Below are 21,431 nucleotides of genomic sequence, written 5' to 3'. Positions count from 1 at the left end.
GTTTAAAAATACACTGAACAGGGCTTCCCTGGTGGTGCAGTGGTTGGGGGTCCGCCTGCCGATGCAGGGGACCCGGGTTCGTGCCCCGGTCCGGGAAGATCCCACATGCCGCGGAGCGGCTGGGTCCATGAGCCATGGCCGCTGAGCCTGCACGTCCGGAGCCTGTGCTCCGCAACGGGAGAGGCCACAACAGTGAGAGGCCCGCGTACCGCAAAAAAAAAAAAAAAATACACTGAACAATATTTTATGAGTAGATGCCTACAATATGGCATCAGAACTACCAATGTTGCTTTAAGTACAGCAAAATTCCAAACTCTAAAATTTTCATTTTTCTTCTTGAACAAATTTTGATATGCCTTTGTTCTTTCACAAAACTCTGGTATGCTACATATTAAACATGTTCCAATCTTGATGAGTATTAAACATTTTATTTAAAGATTTGAAAGTAAAAAAAAAAGGTACACAAATACAGATCACATTATACCAAGGCAGTATTCTACATGACAAAAATCAAAACAAAACAAAATTGTAAAAGTAAATGTACAGGTACCAAACAAGCATAATACCTGATATGCATTTCAGGCTGCATACACATAGAATGATCTGACCACATACATGCTTATACAAAATAAATTTTTTCTTAGAACACCAAAATTCCAACCATTCTGTCAACTGCCTTAGTCCCCTGGTGAGTAATCTGAAACAACTTCTATGTAATATAAAAAGAATTGGCATGGCACATAAGGACTACAAAAAGCAGAATACAATTTAAAACATATTTGTAATTCAATTCTGTATAAAATATACACAGTAAATCTTATTAGTTTTTTTTAAAAAAAATATTTAAAAAAAGGCCACCCTGAATAATGGTTAAAACCTCATCACAGAAAAATGTTTCATCATTTGTAACATTGATAGAAAACTGATGGATTTTTTTTTAGAAGATATCTAACTTGAAGAAGTCATTTACTCAAAACTTATTTAAAATTGTAGATAAGATAGTAACTGTGCACCCCTTCTCAAAATGTTTTATCATGAATACTCTAATATGTAACTAAGGACAAACTAAAAGAAAAACTCAAAAAAATGTTTCTCAGGCTTCCCTGGTGGCGCAGTGGTTGAGAGTCCACCCGCCGATGCAGGGGACCCGGGTTCGTGCCCCTGTCCGCCGCGGAGTGGCTGGGCCGGTGAGCCATGGCCGCTGAGCCTGCGCGTCCGGAGCCTGTGCTCTGCAACGGGAGAGGCCACAGCAGTGAGAGGCCCGCGTACCGCAAAAAAAAAAAAAAAAAAAAAAAATGTTTCTCAAAATGAGATCCAAAGACCCAACAGAATTCTAAGGCAGGCCCAGTAATGTGCATATTAAACACACTTACTACGTGATTAGTCCACATTCTAAAACTTGAGAACGAATGCCCTAAGGGAAACAGTACCACTTAAAAGCAAGATGATAAACATATTTCTGATATGTCAAAAATTTCTATAAATTTATGATTTGAAGTGAATATTGCTTTTTGTTTTCAAACAAGTTTCAGGTCTTAAGAGAAACATACATACCTCTTAAATAAACATGTAAATTATATAAACATTTCCTTGGAGGTTTTCATTGCTTTCAGACATAGCTATTCAAAGAAAAGAGAGTACATGGCCAGAAACTTTGGAAAAATTACATTTCAAATGAAATGCAGCATCCCCGTGCCCCCCAAAAAGAGGTAATTTAATAAATGCCTACATATTTTAAATCATTCTAAATTTAAGACTTGATAGCTTTCCTAAAAGTTACATTTTACTAAGATTGGACAATTATAAGTAATTTAAATGATCATGGTTATTTTTTAAGTCCCTTTTCATAAAAAAAAATTAAAAATAAACAACAGAAGGATGCTATCATTGGCATCCCTTTAAATAATAAATTGTTAAACACTAATATTAATAAAAAATAATCTGAAGAACTCTGCCCCTGAAATGTATTCTACTCTGATTACGTGTGTTACCTACTTAACAAAAACTCACTTATGGAGCTGGAACTGTGATGAGTGTGAGTGTATGTGCATATCCTAAAGATTTATTCATGTTTACTTTATTATTTTTTCTTGAGTTTCATTGAAGACTCCACAAAAAGGATCCGAAAGTATGGATAATGTGGTTTGGGGAAGAAACAAGCATGGTTCAGACACTATTTGGAAGATAAATTATTTTCCTGTATACTGACTTATAAGGAAAAAATAATATACATTCTGTGTCCACTGGATAATGGAATGCTTTTACATTTGGTAGCAAGTGAGTGCTTCCTTATTATTTAAGTCAAATCACAAAAAGCGACTGTGAGATTTACTGTCCAATAAGAAATAAATATTACCATTGCACTTTTCTGTATCTATTTTAAGTTTCTATTTTTTCCTTTTTATATACTGAGAAGTGTTCCATTTAACTGCATCCTGGGTTCTTTGAACTACATTTATTAACACTCCAGTTAAAGTTCCCACTACAGGGACAAGCTCAGACACTAACCCCGTAACATACTAAAGAAATCACTTGAATCAGTTTTTCAAAAACAGCTAATGATTTGGAATCTGATTCTTAATAAAATGTGCCTATTTTCCTCCTCAAGGAGAATCTGTATTCCCTCATTCTAAGCAAGCAACGTCTTTTATTACCAATTTATAATTGTTGCCTTAAAAATCAATAATTTAATTTGCTAAAGCAATGATAAAATTTACAGCTGAATTTTTAAACACATAGAACTCAGAAAGTAATAGGTAATATAACAAGTTGTATTTTGCATTACTCTTTTATTCCAAAATTAAACACTTAAATGACTTCATGAGTATGACAAAAATCAGGAGGCTTGTGATGTAATCCCACCATGTGCCTTAATGCAACAGATAATCTTTTTAGTCAGTACTTCCTTTAAACAAAAAAGACAACTTTGTTATTCATCAGTAGGTTGCTGGATTACCAGTGTAACTAAATTTTGACATGATTGTCTGCAAAGTAGTTTCATTTTTTTTCCATAGTTAAACTTAGATGTAATAATTGACTCTTACAGTCAACAATAGAATATACTGAGTGCTTTTCTTGCAGGTGAAAAATATAAAATGGTTCTTTGCATCCAGGCTGGTAACAAGTTTATCCATGCACTAAATGGCAACACAAGCAAAATGCATAGTTGAGAAAGGAGGATCAGACACATTCTTCTGCAGACATCAGAAGAGGATTAATGTACTCAAAGCCTTCAAATTCAGACTGATCGATCTTCCTCACAATGTCACTGTTGAAAGAAAAATAATTTTCATCATCAAGATTTCTTTGATTTTTTACTTAAATGGAAAAATAAGATTAAAAAATTAAAAATAAGGCTAATTTATATAAGTTATAGGGGGAAAATCTATAAGATTTTAGATTAACCCCAAAACATTTTCTAGAAGAATCAGGAATGTTGAAAATCAAAAAAGACTAATAATCCCACGAGCAAGTTTAGAACCAAAAAGTAGTCCAAAACTGAAGCCTGGGAATAAACAAGGTACAAATTGTCATAATCCTAGGTAATCTTAACTTTTGACCTGAACGACATTCATAATTTAACATCCAGGTCTGTATTAGTGTGCAATTTAGTAGTCACCAACAGCCAGATGGAAGACGGTGAAGAGAAGGCCCAAAAGAAGTTAACCAAAATGAAAAGACAAGAGGAAGAAGAACACTGAAAGACCTGGAGTGAGGAAGGGTCACCACAGGGAGGCAGTGGGCCACAGGGAGCAGAGAGGCTGGCATTCTGCTACACTGGGCTCCTAGTTTAATTCACAAGAGTATTTCAATCAAATATTTTACTACTTAAATGTTCGTACCGGGGCTTCCCTGGTGGTGCAGTGGTTGAGAGTCTGCCTGCCAATGCAGGGGACACAGGTTTGAGCCCTGGTCTGGGAGGATCCCACATGCCGCAGAGCAACTGGGCCCGTGAGCCACAACTACTGAGCCTGCACGTCCGGAGCCTGTGCTCCGCAACGGGAGAGGCCGCGATAGTAAGAGGCCCGCGCACCACGATGAAGAGTGGCCCCCACTTGCCACAACTAGAGAAAGCCCTCGCACAGAAACGAAGACCCAACACAGCCATAAATAAATAAATAAACAAAATGACGGAGGAATTATGTTTAAAAAAAAAAAATGTTCGTACCATACTGCAGAGCACCACGTTACACAGGACATAGTCTCTTCCTTCAAGAAGAGAAGGAAGGTGGGTACTTCACATAACAGAAAGCAGTACCTGCTAAGTTTCCTACACGACAAGCTAAGTTCTACTCTAACCACAGTTCTAAAGAAAAAGGTGACTTCTACTTGGAGAAATCAAGAAAGGCAGCATCACTCCACACTTACTGAATGGAATTATGAAAGATTATGGTAGGTCTGGGGAATGCCAGTAATTATTAGAGTTAGAGCACAGGAATAGAAGGGTGTTAAGTGGCAGAGGACGTTGGAAGGAAGGTAATGGCTAGCTCAAAGACGCTAGTGATGTTTACACTAAGTAGGTCCACCTTGATCCATCAAAGGTCTGGTTACATCTGAGGTAGCTCTGAAAGATGGGGAAGATTTCAATAGGTGAGAAGGAAGGAGCAATAGAGAGGAAATGTTAACAGCATGCTATCAGGGAATGGTGAGTAACTGAGCCTGATGAGAACGCAGCGTTTCTGTTAGAGTATAGTGAGAGATATGGCTAGAAAGTCAGGCTGAAGTAGATGGTGGGAGGCCTTAATTACTAACCAAGGGGATAGACTTTTTCTGCTAGGCAATGTAGGAGTTACTGAAGGTTTCTGATGAAAGGAGTTAAAGAACTGGAGTGGTACTTCCTGAGTGTACAGAATAGGCTGCAAAGTAAAGAAGGAGTCAATTAGGATGGCATGATATTCTACGTATGATCTGAGAGAGCCGGGCTGGGCTTATGGCAGTGGGAATGGAAATGACACAAGTGATGAAGTAAAGCAAAAAGAGACGAGGACTTGGCTGCTGAAGGTATTATATAGTTTGGTAAGGAAAAGTTAGAGTCAACAACCACTGACTCAGCTCTTGGATCCGAATGCAGGACTGCACGGTGGTGCAACAAGCAGAAAAGGGTAAATAAAAACAAGGACCCGAGTGAGAACAATTTAGACTTCGTATGTTTGAGGTGCATATCTGACAAACTAGGAGAGATGTTTAAACTAGTAGAGGGAAGTGCAGCTCAGGAGAGATATCAGGGCAGGGGCTAGGAGCTTTAGAAACCACCGCTCATTTATTCTTCACAGCACCTTGGGAGGTAGGCAATATGAGAAGACACAGGCTCAGTGAAGCTATGCAATTCACACCCAGGGTACCCAGCTGGTAAGAGGTGGCGTTGGGATTCAAATTCCTATCTTTTGGTTAAATCCAGTGCTCTTTCTAATACACAATGCTGCCAGATATAATGATTTGGGTACACCTCTCCCTCCTCTAGTAGCCAGTAAGCTTTCTGAGAGATTGGCCTATGCCTTGATCGTCTTTGAATGTGCAGTACTTAGCATAGTGCCTTTTGCTCAAGAATTGTTTGCCAATTTAGCTGGGAGTCATTTAATAGCTGGTATGCATGCTACGGGGTTGGCTGAAATCTCCAAGGTATAAACTGCATATAGCAAAGAGAAAGCAGTCATGAACAGAACCACGGAGCATCCTAGTCTCAAGGGGACAGGGAAAATAAGATGACAAGTGGTTAAAGAGATGACGCAGAAAGAGGGTAGGCAGTGCCAACTAAAGCAGGTCATGAGTGCCAGACGCTTTACTGACATCGGAGGAGATGGGGGCAGATCAAAAAATGCTTTAGGGCTTCCCTGCTGGCGCAGTGGTTGAGAATCTGCCGCCAATGCAGGGACACGGGTTCGAGCCCTGGTCTGGGAAGATCCCACATGCCGCGGAGCAACTAAGCCCGTGAGCCACAACTACTGAGCCTGTGCTCTGGAGCTTGTGCTCTGCAACAAGAGAGGCTGCAGCAGTGAGAGGCCCGTGCACCGCGATGAAGAGTGGCCCCCGCTCGCCGCAACCAGAGAAAGCCCTCGCACACAAACGAAGACCCAACACGGCCAAAAATAAAATAAATAAATAAATATTTAAAAAGCTAAAAAAAAAAAATTTTTTTAATTGAGAAATTAAAAAGTCAATTCAACCTTCAACAGGTGAAAAAGCAGGTTAAATTGTAAGAGGTTAAAGTGTTGGCAGCAAGAAAGTGTAAGATAATCAATGTTGACTACTCTGAAGGAATTTAATAGAGATGGTGCTTATTTATTTTTCTTTTACCATAAGCATCTATTAACTATTTTTGAAAAAGCTCGAAGATGAAAGGAAAATGAGAAAAAAATGTGGTGGTTCAAAGAAGTGGAAAAAATTAGGATATTTGAACATGTTTATAAGTAGAGGGAAAGAAGCTGGAAAAGAGACGTTAAGGAAGGTAGAGTAGTGGAGATACCTGACAAAAAGGAACCCTGGAGGAAAAGGGGAGACTACCCCTTGCCTTCCAAGAACCGGGAAGAAGCAAAAGCTTGGGAAGAGTTAGAGAGCAATTCTGAGATGCAAGGTGGTCTGGTGACAGCTGGAAAGGGAGCAAGCTCACAGCAGAGAGGTCTCAATCCTGGCAGTCAACTCAAGGCAAGGTTAACGCAGTTAAGAGTGATGAAGGCAGGGGTAGGACTGAAGGCTTCTAAAATGTAGAGATAGTTTAGAACAGCTGCGGTGAGGAACGTGATAAGAACTAACAAGATGTAAAAGTAAAGTGACTGCCAAGCAGAAAGGGCTTTATGAGATGAGAGAATGAATCTGTAATGACAGGTGAAGGATCAAATATCCCCAAGTTATTCTAAACTTTAAAAGATACAACATAAACACAAAAAGCATGTCAGATCACTGCTGCCTGGACTTGATATGTTGATGTAATCTTTTAAAAAAAGTAACTTGGCAATACATATCAAGAGCTTTAAAAATTTTGCACCCTTTGACCTAATGCCCTGTCTAGGAATCTATCTTAAGGTAATACTCATGAACTCAAAGATGGTCATCATCAAAATGCGAAACAGTGCACTGGAGTGGAAAGAGCACAGGCCTTAGTCAGACTTGGGTTTGAATCCTGGCTCTGCCACCTCATAGCTGCATAACTTTGCTTAACCTCTCTGAGCCTTGGTTTCCTCACCTGTAAAACGAAGATGATGACAACTAGGTTTACAAGGTTGTTGTGAGAATTAGAGATAATACACGTAAAGCAAAGAAGAAAATGACAATTACTGTTTTTATAATTGTGTAATTCAAACATCCCATAACTGAATGATTAGATAAAATACAGCATAATCTGATAATGAAACACTGTGAAGCCGTTAAAAATGGGACTTCCAAAGAACTTTAAAAATATTTTCAGTCTACAGAACTACTTACTCATCATCTGGAGTGAGCTGGACAGGTTCATTAGTAAACTGAGAGTCAAAGTTGTCCAAACCAAATTCCCCAGAAATATTTGGTTTAAAGGGAGGTACCACCTGCTTTTGCTCCATCTAGAAAAGACATAGTGGATGACAGCTCAAGCCTGCATTCTTAGAAATATTCCACCTCTACATTTCTCCTCTGTCCTCAGATATTTCCCAGTCTTATTAAAATGAGTCCCTAGGCATTGTTCTACAATATTCACAATGATGGAAATAATTTACAAATCTGAACATTGATGCAGGCCTCAATAATATTACAACCTGCTCCATTAAATTAATGTTCTAAGCTTTTACTGTTTCAAAAGCTTTTTTAAAAGCACTGAAGACAGTGGTTTTAAATTATTTAAGCTGTGATATACTAGTTTTTCAATATTCTTTTAAGTTAATAAATTTTGGCCCAAGAAAATAATGAAACCTAATATATTAAACAGTCCAATTTACATACCATATCCCAATCAACATTTCGGAAGAATGGGTGTCCCTGAATATCAGCAAATCCTGTTTGAGGATGACAACCCAATCGTTCCTTTGGGTCCTATGGTGGAAAGAAATGTTTCAAGAACTGGGTGAATATCCTGCTTTAGAATAAATCATCTTTGTGACCTGTGTTTTGTGTCTATTATATGATACCTTTATGTCTGAACTCAGAATGGTCTACCTTTCTTTTCTAGAAAGTGCAACACTAGACACTCAAATGAGTATCTGAAGCTTGTGACAAGTAAGATTTCTTCATGGCTCTCTCTCCAGCTATCCTTGTAATTCAAGTGGAGAGATGTCGCCACACCCTGCTAAAGAAAAATGGGAGGAAAAAGAACAGCAGAATCAACTGGGCAGCATCCAGCTCTTTCTTTCATATGGGTTAGAGCGATAGTCAAAATATGCAAACCCCCAAACTTTACAAGTTTGTTTTTTAGCTCAATTTAAAAGCCCTATGCCCAATTACAACAACCATAATCTGTGTATAGCGCAACAATACAACCATTATTTGAATCAATGGACTGAGAAGCGGCCTGCAACTTATAAAATTATCATGAATGAGAACATGTTCCCATTTTTCTTTGCAGTAAAAGGCATTTTGTTTTCCATATTGACACTTCTCACCTTCACTTTTCACTGTGTTAAAGCTTAGGTTTCCAGTTTAAATCTTTCCTCACATAAAATACTCATTTAAAACAAGCTTGGATTTCTTATTTTATTAAAATTTATCATTATCTTATCTATTTATCTTAGAAAATAAATGCAGGGCTTCCCTGGTGGCGCAGTGGTTAAGAATCTGCCTGCCGATGCAGGGGACACGGGTTTGAGCCCTGGTCCGGGAAGATTCCACATGCCATGGAGCAACTAAGCCCTTGCTCCACAACTACTGAGCCCGCAAGCCACAACTACTGAGGCCCGTGCTCCTAGAGCCCGTGCTCTGCAACAAGAGAAGCCACCGCAATGAGAAGCCCACGCACTGCAACAAAGAGTAGCCCCCATTCGCTGCAACCAGGGAAAAGCCCACGCAGCAATGAAGACCCAACACGGCCAAAAATTTAAAAATTTATATATAAAAAAAAAGAAGAAGTAGATTGGTGGTAGAGAGAGGGCTCTTTAAATAAATAAATAAATAAATGCATATCAGCCTACTTTCTACCTACCATTTATTTAAAATAAGATTTTAACGTAAGAATTGGAAAATTGGTTGGTGTGGAAAAAACCTACACATTTGGTGTTAGAAGTGTTATGAGTAAAGATAGTTCAGAATCGTAATCTTAGATAGATCCTAAAACTCTTCTAGCCTACCAACTGCAACAAACAACAGAATTTTCAGATGTTCAGATTTTTTAAAGCACCAATGATAGCATTTCATTTCTTCTGAATATTATCTAATTATAGGGTTGTGATATGAGAATCTGCAGGGAACACTACTGCACTAAGTGCTCAATAAGTTAAGACATTCTATGAATAATAATCTAAAGAAAACTGAAAAACAGAGCTGAAAGTACAATTGAGGCTATCCCCAGAGATGCACTTTTTCCCTGAGTACATGGTATTTTTCATTTACATTAAAAACACCATATGTAATATAAAGCTGGGGGTAAATTATATTGGCAAAATGGAAAGAACACCTCACCTCAGGATCTAATTCTGTCAACCTACTCTTTGCTGAAGAGACAAGTTCCAGATCTAACTGAAAAATTACATACTCTGATGTTTTGGAATTTTACGTTGCCTGAACCTCTCCTTACCAGCTTCATTTGTATAGAGATAAATCACTAAAGATTTTATACACAATTTATACCTTGTTGAGGAAGCTCTTCAGGACACTTGCAGCTTTTACAGACAAAGAACGTGGTATGCGAATTTGTTTTTCCAAAATAACTAGAAAGATAAAATTTACGGCGTTATATTTAACTTTTACAGGGCTTTAATCTTTATATTTTTATTATGAGGTATTTAAGGCATTCTAGCAGAAAAAAACTAAAACATTACATACACTACCTAAGCGTCCTGTGTACTTTCCCAGTCCCATTCCTCTCCTTCCTTCTCAGAGACAGCCTCTATCTACTCTGAACAGTTTTTATCATTATATGCATATGTTTTATTCTTTGACTACCTTACCTTAGTTTCCTCTTCTGTAAAATTGGAATAAAAATAATACCTGATTCATTGGGGTGTTATGAGGTTTAAATGAGTTAGTATCTGTAAAATGTGTGGCACATATTACTAAATTCGATTTTATTAGACGTTGCCAAATTATTCTCCAAAGCTGTTCTGTCCATTTTCACTCCATTTTCATTTCACACCAGAGTTCCAGTTGCTCCATATCCTCACCAGCACTCGTATTATCAGACTTTCAAGTTTTTGCCAAATGTGTAGGTAGAAAATGGTAGCTCATTAATATTTTCATGTGCACACCCCTAATTAGCAGTGAGGTTGAACGTCTTTCCATATATTCCACAGTCAGCTGGATTTCCTATGACATGAAATATCCATTCATTTCCTGTGACGGCCTTAATTATGAAATGTAGAATTTTATGGCAGTCTTCGCACTTCTTTGGACTGTGTGTTGGTTGGGGAGGGGTCCTTGTGCTTGTCTGCTTGTTTCCGTTCTGTTCAATTCTTTGTATTTCCAATTGTGGGGCTTTTTTCTTCACCTTTTGATCCTTCTTGTCTTCTTGGTACTCTACTTTTTCCCCATATTTCTGTTGGACTTATGCATTCAGCCTTGTGGTCCAGGTGAAAAGACTGTCCTCTCCAGCTACACAATTCTTTCCTCCAATCTCTGTGATGTACAATCTGAAGGAACCTCTTTGTTATGATTTTGAGTATGAGAAGGTAACTGGCAAATGTGAACAGACTAAGAGGTAGGAAGGATAGATCAAAACAACAACAACAACAAAAACAAACTCAAAGCCTCACGTGTTAAGGACTATATTGTCCAGATTATTCTCCTCTTTCTTACTCAAAGTAATAACTTGAGCCATCCTCATTCATGCTCTAGAATAGATTATTCACAGTGAATCTCTGTAAAACACTGCAAATTACCTTGAAAAAGATAATCCTCTGTGTTTTGATCAGGGTTATCAGAGCTCCCAACAATATCAAATGGAGACCTTCCTGCCATCATCTCAAACATTAGTACTCCAAGAGCCCACCAGTCGACGCTGAAACCTTCAAAAAGAAATTTTAAAGCAACAAATTATCCATTCTGCATTCTAAAAAGTCAGGAATTTGAGATTCATTTTATTACATAATAAAAAAAATAAACATAATGAAAAAGTAAACTCGAAATGCATTACAACTATCATGGTAGGCATGGAGGATTATAGGAATATTTCACTTAACAAAAAGGGGAGGTACCTAAAAGATAACTTTAAAAATAAAATATGGAAAATGGAACATAAGTTTCGCTTCCCAAATATGTCTGTAATTTCAGACTCATAGCCTGTATCTAATATTTTGTTTTGAGGATATAATGAAATTGTATTTGAGAATAACCTTCCTTGATCTGAAACGTGATCTTCTGCTAGCTGACTAAAGATCCTTGAAGGACTTTGGAACTGGATTATGAGCAGCTATCAGAAATACCCATCCTCCTTTACAGCTGCTGGAATCAAAGGGCCAGAACCCAAAGGGTCAAATGTTTTCTTGAGATAAACATATCTTCTGGTTCCTGGCAAGCAGGCAATCTTTCCTCCATCTTTCAGATTCCTGGGGGAAATACCCTAGGAAATCTGAACCATCTTCCAGAGGTTTATGACTCTGGAGTCACATGGCTGATTAAATCCCAACTCTGCCACTTTCCAGCTACATGACCTTGGGCAAGTTATTTAACCTTTCTGTACATCAGTTTCCTTGTTTGCAAAATGTGAATTAACAGTGCTTACCTCATAGGATTATTAAGAGGATTAACAGTTAACATATGCAAACTGCTTAGAATAGTGCCTAGTACTCTTAAGTGCTTGCTACTAATAAAATATTATTCAAATTTGCACCCCCAAATACTGCCAAGGTCCCACCATCTCTGATTTCAGAATTTGGGGGTTTTATGTAGGTTTTAAGAAGATCAAGGAAGTTTATGTTAATAAGCTCAGTATTGAAATACTATAGTGTGCTATAATGCAATTGGTACCATATTTAACCACCCTTCTAGCACATAGCCAAAATACCACCAATTTATTACCATAATCTTCTCCTCGTAAAATTTCAGGAGCAATGTAATTAGGAGTACCACAGAAAGTGCTGGTTGTATCTCCTGGCCGTAATCCTTCCTTTTATTAAAAAAAAAGAAAAAAAATAATAAGATGCAAAATCTGTTTTAAATTCACCTCTTTTATTTCATCTATCATATAAGGTCAGCATCTATAGGTAATATATTGAGCTTAAATAAAATATCACTAGCACAGTTGCCTTTACTATTAAAATCATGGGTTGCTACTAAATACCTTAAAAAAAACCTGTCCTCATTAGATGTAGGTAAACAGTTCAATTAAGATAAAAACTGCACTTAAAATAATTTATACTCAAGTAAAATTATAATAGAAAAACTTAAATTACATGAGTAAAAGGAATCATATTTTATGAAGAAAAGAAGCTCTTTAAATCCCACCTCCTAACACAACCACTGCTGGCATTATGATGTTTCCCTTCTGGTCATTTCTCCTAAGGCACACGTTTTTTGGTTTTGTATTTTAATAGCTACAGGATGGAGGAAATTAAGGTAAAACACACTAATATGTATAAATAGAGAAACTACACAATAACAAATGGAACAATCACCAAGAAGTTAAAACAAACTTGTATGCAGCTAACAACACAGCCTCAAAATACAACTAGTAAAAATGGACAAAATTATTAAGAGGACTTCACAATCCCTGCTATTGCCTGAATGTTTACGTGCCCCTAATATTCTTACGCTGAAGCCCTAATGTGATAGCATTGTGGGGGGGGGGCTTTGGGGAGGTAATTAGATCATAAGGTTTGAGCCCCATGATGGGATTCATGTTCTTATAAGAAGAGAAAGAGAGCTAGCCCCTTTCTCTCTCCCCACCATTTGAGGATACAACGGGAAGACAGCCATCTGCAAACCACGAAGAATGCCTTTACTCTTCTGCAAACCAGGAGGGGTGCCTTCAGACACCAAATCTGCCAGCACCTTCATCTTGGACTTCCCAGTCTCCAGAACCATGAGAAATAAGTGTTTGTTGCTTAAGCCACCTAATCTGTAGTACCTTGTTATAGCAGCCTGGACTGATAGTACAATCCCCAATCATGACAGGTAATTTTAACACATTTATATCAAAAAATGGTAGGTCATACCAACAAAAAAATTAGTAAGCAGAGAAAGATTTGGACAAACGCTAGAGTTTAAAATATGTATAGTTTATATACATATAGAATATATCTATCTACGTGTATGTGTGGAGAAACGGAAAAGGAGGGAGAGACTCCTTGAATGCGAAACAGAGATTACATACCCTTTTTAAAGTACATTTGGGATACTGACCAAATACTAAGGCATAAAAGAAACCTCAATAAATTTCAAAGGACTAGTATCATTCAGACCATTCTTGCGCCACAGGCAATTAAATGAGAAAGAGCCAAAACAATCTTGAGAAAGAAAAGAGTTGGAGGAATCAAGCTCCCTGACTTCAGACTATACTACAAAGTTACAGTAATGAAAACAGTGTGCTACTGGCACAAAAACAGACACATAGATCAATGGAACAGAAAGAGAGAGTCCATAAATAAGCCCATTCACTTGTGGTTAATTAGTCTATGAAAAAGGAAACAAAAGTATACAATGGAGAAAAGACAGTCTCTTCAATTAGTGGTGCTGGAAAAACAGGACATCTACATGTAAAAGAATGAAATTAGAATATTTTCGCACACCATATACAAAAATAAACTCAAAATGGATTGAAGACCTAAATATAAGACCAGAAACCACAAAACTCCTAAAAGAAAACATAGGCAGAATACTCTTTGACATATATTGTACCAATATATACATATTTTTGATCTATCTTCTAAGGCAAAGGAAACAAAAGCAAAAATAAACAAATGGGACCTAATTAAACTTAAAAGTTTTTGCACAGCAAAGGAAACCACTGACAAAATACTACTGGAATACTACTCAGCCACAAAAACGAATGAGATTTTGCCATTAACAACAACATAGATAGACTTGGAGGGTTATTATGCTATTGAAATAAGTCAGACAGAGAAAGACAAATACTGTATGCTATCACTTATACGTGGAATTTAAAAAATAAAACAAACAAATGAATATGGTAACAACAACAAAAACAGACTCACAGATACAGAGAATAAACTAGTGGCTACCAGCAGGGAGAGGGAGAGGGAGAAGGAAGGGACAAAATAGAGATAGGAGATTAAGAGGCACAAACTACTATGTATAAAATAAATAAGCTACAAGGGTATATTGTACAGCACAGGGAATATAGTCCAATTTTATAGTAACTATAAATGGACTACAATCTTTAAAAACCGTAAATCACTATGTTGTACATCTGAAACTTACATAATACTATAAATCAACCATACCTCAATTAAAACTAAAAATAATAAAAAGATAGTCTAAATACAAGCTGAATAATACTAAATATACAATTAAGCGTCTGCTTTTTTTACTTTATGGCTATGTAATTTCCCATGTAATTACAGACTTCGTATTACTAATAACTACAAATCCAACTCAACATATGTACCTAGAATCTAACCATTTCCCTATTGTTAAATTACATGGTACAAAATTCCAAACAAAAAGGTTGGGGGGGAAGATATACACTAAGAATCAAGCCTTCCTCCCATTCTTGTCCCTGACGCATCCAGTTCCAGCTCCCTAGGGACAGCCACTGTCATGAGGTTCTTATGTGTTCCTACAGAGATATTCTGGGCGTGATGTATGTATCTGTCTTCAAATTTTACACTATTATATATAACACCAACACAAACATCTAGAAGAAATATTTAGTAATATATGTTGTGACTCCAAGGATTTTTAAAGATCTCTAACAGGGATATATATGTTATTTTTGTATACAGGCATACATGGAGATACTGCAGTTTGCTTTCAGACCCCCATTTATGACATCACAATAAATTGAGTCACATGAATATTTTTGGTTTCCCAGTGCATATAAAAATTATGTTTACACTACACTGTAATCTATTAAGTGTGCAAAAGCATTATGTCTAAAAAACAAAGTGAATACCTTAAATAAAAAATACTTTAAACACAACATTGTAAATCAACTATATTTCAATAAAAATTTTAAAAAAAGCTTTATTGCTAAAAAATGCTAACAAGAACTTCACCTGGTGGTCCAGTGGTTAAGAATCTGCCTTCCAACGCACGGAATGAGGGTTCAATCCCTGGTCGGGGAACTAAGATCCCACATGCGGCAGGGCAACTAAGTCTGCACGCTGCAACTACTGAGCCCACATGCTCTGGAGCCCATGCACCACAACTAGAGAGAAGCCTGCACGCTGCAGCAAAAGATTCTGTGTGCTGCAACTAAGACCCAGTGCAGCCAAAAATAAATAAATAATAAATAAATAAATATTAAAAAAAATGCTAACCATCATCTGACAACACAGGGTTGCCAAAAAACATCAACTTGTAGAAAACGCAATATCTGTGAAGCACAGTAAAATGAAGTATGCCTGTACAAAGAAATATGAATGTGATTTAAGTTGTTTCGTATTATGGGCAATGGCTTGACATACAGTCTCATGGTGAGTGACACGCACTTTCAAGGTAAGACTCAGAGGCAAGGGATGCAGTCTGTTAACTTGTAAAAGAATTATACTAAATCATTCACCTTTTGACTGGATATCTGAACATAGGCCCATCAGCTAAATTATTTACAGCATAACATAGATATTATTATAACACACCCTGCTGATAAAAAATAGTTAAAGGCACATCAATTCACAAAATAGCTGGTTTTTCAGTCAATTAAAAAGAATCAATGTTCATAAAATATTCCAAACATAACTCTGAAGATGTTAATTGCAGTTTTCATATGCCTCCAGTCATCACTATTCTCTGCATTCTTTTTAAACTTTTTAAATACATTTTATAAAGTCTTTATTGAATTTGTTACAATATTGCTTCTGTTTTATGTTTTGGTATTTTGGCCACAAGGCATGTGGGATCTTAGCTCCCCGATCAGGGATCAGACTTGCACCCCCTGCATTGGAAGGCGAAGTCTTAACCACTGGAACGCCAGGGAAATCCCTCTTTTTTTTTTTTTAATATTTATTTATTTAGGCGACGCAGGATCTTCATTGCCGAGTACGTGATCTTTAGTTGTGGCATGCAGGATCTAGTTCCCTGACCAGGGATCAAACCCGGACGCCCTCCACTGGGAGAGTGGAGTCTTAACCGCTGGACCACCAGGGAAGTCCCTGCATTCTTTATATAAAAGTACCTAGTGAGAAACTGAAGAAATTAAATTAATTAAACCTGGAGAAACTGAAAAAAAACTTGAATGATTTAGATTTACCAAAGAATAATTATAAGGAAAAAAAATTTATCCAATATATGCCCAAGGTCAGACATTAGTTAAGTTTAAATACTGATGTTAAGTCATAAGATAAAAACATTCAAATTTCCAGCGGATTTATTTCCCATAAGGTTTAACATCGGGCGTAAATATGTTAGTTGGAAAAGAAACAAAGTACTGTTGGTTAAGTCTCTGAACACAAGTTCCAATCCTGGTGTTATTTCCTACTAATAACACCAAATAGCTCCTGGAGAAGGAGGCAGAAAAGGAGGTAAGCAAGACAACCAACTTAAAGAACTACTGAATAAAACCTCTCAGATTTATCAAAGATCGTGATTAATTTGACTGAGGATCTCTGGAAAGAATGGGAATATATAACAAACCATTATTATTTTTCATTAAGAGTAACAAAAAGATCAAGTGATTTTTCTCTAATAATATCTTCCAGGCAAAACAGGATGCCCAAATTTCTTTGAATAAAAAGAACCAGGCTCTGGAGGCACATCCCTCAGGTGAAGGGGGAAAGGCAAATAACACATTCACATGCTTGTTGGCAAATTCACTGTGTGACGATAATTCGGTCTCAGCTATTTTGACAAGGAGAGTAGCCCCCTACACATCTCCTGGAAAAAGGCTGGACCCGTAAATGAAACATTGTTACAAAAAGAATAAAACACCAAGAAATAAAGGACATGTCCTGAGAGTAACTAAAATTCTTATTTTGCTTTATTGAATTTTATGTCAGATATTTAAATTTAAATATATAAAAAATGTTAGATTTCCGAGGAAAATCTTGAGTGCATCATTAAGAGTCACAAATAAACGGCAAAAACTGGAAGGTGATATGCAAGCAGTTTTACAGTTGTGGGTTTGTAGACAGTTTTTACCTCCAAGTTTTCTTCAATAGTGTCACAACTTTGAAGATAAAAAATTACAGAAAATAAAAATAACTTAACTCTTATAGCACATATAATGCTCACAGAAAATATGGAATTTTGTAAATGGCTAGGAAATCAGTGCATTTGTCTTTGTTTAGGATACTTTTTGGAATTCTAGCACAAAGTAGCACTTATTTCCCCATCATTAAATATAAAGTTATTTGACTGAAACAATTTCCTGAGCTGCTGAGATCTTCTGAATAACTAGAAATTTCCCCTCACCTTACACATGCCATAGTCAGTGAGTTTAATGTGTCCTTCAGAGTCCAGCAACACGTTGTCCAATTTCAAATCTCTATAAATTATCCCCCGTTCATGAAGATAATTTAATGCTAGACTGATTTCTGCGGAGTAAAATCTAAAATAAAATGAAAAATTACTCATTTGATTCAAATTTTTAAATTGTGGTAAGTGCCTACAGAAAGGTATTTAAATCCTACTCTCATCTGCAAACCAGAACATCAAAATCATGTCAAAAGATTTTTTTCTCTCAATGTTTTTAGGAACAGTACCAAAACACAAATTGAAGCGCCACTTTAAGATAGCTGAGCCCTAAACACAATTATAAAGTCCCAATCTAAATTAAACCCATACTTTTCATAAGGTTTAATTTGAAAGTCTCAAGCAGGGATTCTTAATCTGGGCCCTCGGATGGACTTCAGAAAGTCCACACTCCTACAAATGGACGCAAGCAGAATTTGGTGGTAAGCAGAATTTTTGACCTGAATAATGAAAATGAAACACCCTAGCTGGTTTTGGGCTGCTTTGGTGAATGTTATCGTGATCATGTCTGGAGGTACATAATACACACCTTCCAGCTACTTAATTCTAAGAATAGGGAACTTGAGCTCTTATCCTATACTCTGGTTCCTAGAAAAGCAAAGATGATATAAAACCAGAACGGGCACTTTAATACAATAAAAACAAGACTATTCTCCCCAAGTCCAGCTGAACAAACAAGGAACAAATACCGGCTATATTCACAATTCAAAATATCATCTGTGGCTTTGCCATGAAGGGTGACCATTTGCTAAAGCCTACATAAATAATGAACATACAGTAAATTAAACAACAACAACAACAGCAGTTTGGCCCTGAGACAGAGTAATACACTTTATATCTTCTTATAAAATTGAAAGCTATTATCTCTTTTTTACAAGAAATATCAATGAATAGCGAGATTTCCACTAAATAAGTTATTTTTTAAAATGAATCTCTAACCTTCGTTACATACATATACAAACTCACATGCTTCATTTTGGCATTACTCTCGTGAAGTGCAAAAGGGTAGAATTACTGCTAATTATGAGTAAAAAACAAAATAAAACATGGCACTCATGGATTAAACTTCTTATCCTTCCCCACCTAAGTCCTCCAACAATTTACAATCCTGTATAAGAATATCAGATTAAGGGCACTAAACAAATAAATGATATTTAATACTCTTTTCTCTTATTAATCAACATGTATGGGATCAGAGGGAGGGAAGCCAAAGCCAGAACAATTCAGAAATTATAATTATGGAAGAACAGTCGATTACATAATAGGTTAAGAGGAATTGTTTTATTACTCTCAAGTATATATGAATAATAATCTTCTAATGAAAAACTGTCAGCAATCACTGCAAACTTGATAAGATTAATAAGTGTTTATAAATTCATTAATTATCTTAGTGGCTGATACTGAATAGAGAAAATATTTGAAAATAATTGAGTTTCGTAGACTAAAGGTTTCCGCTTTAACATTGTTTATACTTCTCAATTGCTTATAATTATATTATTATATATGTAATATGTATCACATTATAATATAATTTAACTGTTAGCTTAGCCTTTACATGACTTATAAAGAATTAGCTCGTATCAAAATAAATGATTTATCTACTGTTTTCAACCACTGGCATATAAAAAGTCCCATAGCTCCTCTCACCAAACTTCAACACAAGCAAACAATAAACAAAAAACCTACCTGGCATGTTCTTCAGGAAGTTTTCTTTGTCGCTGCATATGAAACATTAGATCTCCTCCATTAACATACTCTATGACAAAGAACAATCTAAAAAACAGAAGAGAACACATGAAACCAAGATCCAAAATAAGGTGGTGTAACTTTGCATTTTAAAACTATAGAGACCAGTCACAGCATAGAGAGCATTCTACATGATTCACCCTTAACAAAAATTCCAGGAATTTGGTGGAAACGAAGGGTGATTGGAGTAGAAAGCTGTTTAATCACAGAAGATACAAGAAAGTAAATCAGAAAGATAATTTGTAACCTGCTACTTCTATTCTAAAGTATTGGGTTGGCCAAAAAGTTCGTTTGGGTTTTTCCATAAGATCTTAACGAAAAGCCCGAATGAACTTTGTGGCCAAGCCAATAGTACCATTTGCAATCCAGAGCTCTCACTCCCACCCCAGTTTTAGAATGTGCAATGTGTAAGTCATTTTCAACTGTCACTTAAGGCAAAAGAAGTTAGAATCTATCCCCTTAATTAAACTCTAGGAACATTTAAGTCCTATAACTAGAATCTTGGTGATATTTAAAAGGTTGGATTTCTACTGCCATAATTAGGACCTGGCTATTTTTTTTTTTTTCTTTTTTTTTTGCCTAAAGCAGGTAATTTCCTAATGCTGATCCAGTGTCAAATTGATATCACTGGTTGGAGTATGAGTAGCAGGAAATTACAAGCATAGTACTGTTGTGTCTGTCTCCATGTGACTTCCACTTCAGGAATTACTGTAGAAAGGGGTTCTTATTGTGTAATATACCAAAATGTGTAAAACCCAGGTATCATTCCATTATCTTTCAATCTTACCTGCTTTCTGTCTGGAAGCAAGAATGCAGCCCAACAAGAAAAGGGTGATTAGATGCCTGCTCAAAAACATGCTTCTCTGTCTGTACCCAGTCAATATCCTATTTTAAAATACAAAAGAAATCTATGTCAAACTGAGATATCATCAAAACTATGATAAATTTGTTCTTAGTAATTCTATTACCATAAATGCAATTATTAACTAACTAGGCTAAATATCAAAAGCATTGATAATCATGAAATAGTAATTTATATACAAAGAGAAAATACTACCAGTAAATCTTTCGATATTATGCAACACTCTAGAAAACTTTACAAAGCTCAAGTACTTGCCCTTGATAATAATATGGTTTGATTTTTATTTTTAAAAAATCTAATAATCCTCAGATAACTTTATTTATTTATCTGGCTGTGTTAGGTCTTCATTGCTGCACGCAGCCTTTCTCGAGTTGTGGTGAGCAGGGGCTACTCTTCGTTGTGGTGCACGGGCTTCTCATTGTTGTGGCTTCTCTTGTTGCAGAGCACGGGCTCTAGGCATGCAGGCTTCAGGAGTTGTGGCGTGTGGGCTCAGTAGTTGTGGCTCAGTAACAGTCCACTGTATATATGTAACACATCTTCCTTATCCATTCATTTGCTGGTGGACATTTAGGCTGTTTCCATGTCTTGGCTATTGTGAATAGTGCTGCTATGAACATAGGGGTGCATGCATCTTTATGAATTACAGTTTTGTCCGGATATATGGCCAGGAGTGGGATTGCTGGGTCATGTGGCAATTCTATTTTTAGTTTTTTAAGGACCCTCCGTACTGTTCTCCATAGTGGCTGTATCAATTTACATTCCCACCAACAGTGCAAGAGGGTTCCCTTTTCTCCACATCCTCTCCAGCATTTGTTTGTAGATTTTCTGATGATGCCCATTCTAACTGGTGTGAGGTCATACTTTATTGTAGTTTTGATTTGCATTTGTCTAACAATTAGTGATGTTGAGCAGCTTTTCATGTGCCTCTTGGCCATCTGTATGTCTTCTTTGGAGAAATGTCTATTTAGGTCTTCTGCCCATTTTTGGATTGAGTTGCTTGTTTTTTTAATATTGAGCTGCATGAGCTGTATATATATTTTGGAGATTAATCCTTTGTCCATTAATTCATTTGCAAATATTTTCTCCCATTCTGAGAGTTGTCTTTTCGTCTTGTTTATGG

At 36.6% G+C, this 21,431-nt stretch overlaps 1 protein-coding gene across 2 annotated transcripts in view; it reads right to left on the bottom strand.

Annotated features, from left to right (window-relative positions):
* Window positions 1-408: 408 nt before the first annotated feature.
* Window positions 409-21,431, bottom strand: part of PRKCI (protein kinase C iota) — a 79,699-nt gene continuing 58,676 nt past the window's right edge. The window contains exons 10-18 of one of the 2 annotated variants that reach the window (XM_082655062.1): window positions 20,237-20,334; window positions 19,390-19,476; window positions 17,644-17,779; window positions 12,133-12,220; window positions 10,995-11,120; window positions 9,748-9,827; window positions 7,912-8,001; window positions 7,420-7,535; window positions 409-3,268 (exon numbers count right to left, since the gene is read on the bottom strand). In XM_082655062.1, coding sequence (XP_082511188.1) covers window positions 3,181-3,268; window positions 7,420-7,535; window positions 7,912-8,001; window positions 9,748-9,827; window positions 10,995-11,120; window positions 12,133-12,220; window positions 17,644-17,779; window positions 19,390-19,476; window positions 20,237-20,334 — 909 coding nt within the window. In that variant the 3' untranslated portion in view covers window positions 409-3,180. The remainder of the gene's footprint in view (window positions 3,269-7,419; window positions 7,536-7,911; window positions 8,002-9,747; window positions 9,828-10,994; window positions 11,121-12,132; window positions 12,221-17,643; window positions 17,780-19,389; window positions 19,477-20,236; window positions 20,335-21,431) is intronic. The other variant, XM_082655063.1, reaches the window with a different exon arrangement.

Source organism: Grampus griseus, assembly GCF_964374135.1.
Source record: "Grampus griseus genome assembly, chromosome: 5".
NCBI classification, from domain to species: domain Eukaryota; kingdom Metazoa; phylum Chordata; class Mammalia; order Artiodactyla; family Delphinidae; genus Grampus; species Grampus griseus.
Note: the sequence above shows the minus strand (reverse complement) of the source record. Positions and strands in the feature narration are given on the sequence as shown.